At 39.5% G+C, this 2,138-nt stretch overlaps 1 protein-coding gene across 1 annotated transcript; it reads right to left on the bottom strand.

Annotated features, from left to right (window-relative positions):
- Positions 1-269: 269 nt before the first annotated feature.
- On the bottom strand, positions 270-1,480 carry LOC115754655 (transcription initiation factor IIA large subunit-like). The gene is made up of 5 exons (XM_030693749.2): positions 1,349-1,480; positions 843-906; positions 577-743; positions 399-482; positions 270-275 (listed from the first exon to the last, which is right to left on the bottom strand). The coding sequence occupies exons 1-5, from the start codon at positions 1,439-1,441 to the stop codon at positions 270-272; spliced, it is 414 nt and encodes a 137-aa protein (XP_030549609.2). The 5' UTR covers positions 1,442-1,480.
- Positions 1,481-2,138: the final 658 nt, after the last annotated feature.

Below are 2,138 nucleotides of genomic sequence, written 5' to 3'. Positions count from 1 at the left end.
AGAGATGAATTTTGCGACGGAAAAACGGACGACGAATTTAGCAACGACCAGGCACGGGACGATTTTATAATTTGTGATGATCGTATGGTAAAATAATTTTTTCATTCTTCGATTTTAAATGTAACTAAAAGCAAAATTAATTTCTAGAATTTATATTTACCATTGAGTGAGCAAGTAATAAGACGTAAATATTCAAGGATAGATGTTATAGTCACCAAAAGAAGAAATTGTAACATCTTAATCCAAATAAATACCGATACAGTATATCTTTACATCTATATCATCAATAGAACTGGAAAGTGATACAGTAATAGATTTTCCTAATAGAAATCCCGAAAAAAAGAACAGAGAGTGGAGGAAGCATGAAAAAGTGCAATCGATTATCCCTAGAACCTGACCTTACTGAAAAGGATATCCTTATTGTTTATATGCATTATGCCATCCTCAAGTGTGCACTTCCACCTGCTCTTCGTCCGTGTCACCTATCCTCACAAAAACACAAACTGAAAACATAGTTTCTACCTAAACAAAATATGATAGGTCCAAGGCAGATCTTCATTGTCATCCTGAAGCAACTGTCATCTTCTCAAATTGAGCTAGAACTAGGTGATGAGTATTTACCTCCTCTCCCTCATCTACATCATCCTCATCATCATCATTTTCAGTCAACGGTAGCTCATCTTCATCTTCATCGTCTCCAACATCATTATGAACTCCAATAGCAAGAGTAGGTGCCTGTAAGTCTGAAGAAAAACAAGAGGGAGATCTTCTGAGTCTTCTAATACACTAGTGACACCAAAGGACTGGGTCACATGTCATGAACTTGCAAAAGTCGCAAATACCATTTGGAGCTGGTGTACTAGCAATGTTGTAATCTTCATTCACGACTCCTTGATAATTGTAAATCTGCATTGCGAAGAAAGAAAACACATCAGAAGGGAACCAACCAGTGAGATTGCTCCGTATCACCCTTTTTTCTTGCGAAAGTTGCTCATCTCAAATTGAATCAGCCTTAAATGTAGGGCACGGTATGGATAACAACTTTTTTAAGTTGTTTATTTTTGTTTTTTGGTGGGGGCAGGAGAGAAGGGTGGTTATTTGGAATTTTAGCGCAGATCATGGTATACCCTTGCACCGTATGAAGACTTCCTAAAATGTGCAATTACATGTAGTTTATCAAGATATGTGTTCATCACATGGATCCTGAAGGCAACTACGGAACTTTCTGCCCACAGCATCAAAAAAGGAAACGCATGAACAAGCAAAATTCAGAATTCTATTATTAGAAAAAGCAGAAGAGAGGATCAAGCATTCAATTCTGTGTTCTAATATCTTAAATGTTACTCACATTGGGAGTAGAACGCATCTCGTCATAAGGAACAGGAGTTTGCCCATCTACTTGAGGTATCTTTGACAGTGGCCTTCCCACATGTGCCAGCATTTACCTATTTCTGGTGTCTGTAGTGGATAGAACAGTTGTGACATCCTGAATTCCGACCCACTTTCAAAGCTTTGAATAAATGAAAGGTCTCATTGATGTATTTCAGTCTAATCTCACTCGGAGTTGATCCCTCTCGAGCAGACTAACCAAATGGGAATGGCTAGCTAGGAAGATCAAGTACGTGGACCTAAGAACTTGATCCTGGATTGACTCTTTGGCCATGAAAATTGTCGAAGGAATATTCCGGACCAATATAGGCCGATCCTAGAATGATTAAGGAATGATTTGGATAATACCCTACGCTTGGATCTCGGGTGATTCCGTTTGACCTCGTATGGGTTCCGAACGTCCCTGAATTATTCTCTAACGATCGTGTCCATCGGGACTAGTGATTGACCCTCACAATTGAATGACAACCAAGGTCGCCAAGGCTCGAGTAATTCTTAAACGTGATTTTAATCACGGGTCGATACGCGTAGCTCCTAAAAGCCGCCCGTTAGTTTGAGATACGCTGAAAATTCTATTGATCGAGATTGATTACGAATCGAGCTTTAGAATTTGACGTCGGACCTTCAGGGGTTTCAATAAATAAAATTTTGGATGTTTCCTCATCCCGTGTGAAATTCCTTCGCGGTTCGCCCCAAAGAGGTTCAGGAAAAGTATATTTGGACTGGATATGGGAAAGGACCCATTTGCC

This window comes from Rhodamnia argentea, chromosome 1 (assembly GCF_020921035.1).
Source record: "Rhodamnia argentea isolate NSW1041297 chromosome 1, ASM2092103v1, whole genome shotgun sequence".
In the NCBI taxonomy this organism is placed as follows: Eukaryota; Viridiplantae; Streptophyta; class Magnoliopsida; order Myrtales; family Myrtaceae; genus Rhodamnia; species Rhodamnia argentea.
The sequence above is the reverse complement of the archived record's forward strand: the minus strand, read 5'-3'. Positions and strand labels throughout refer to the sequence as shown.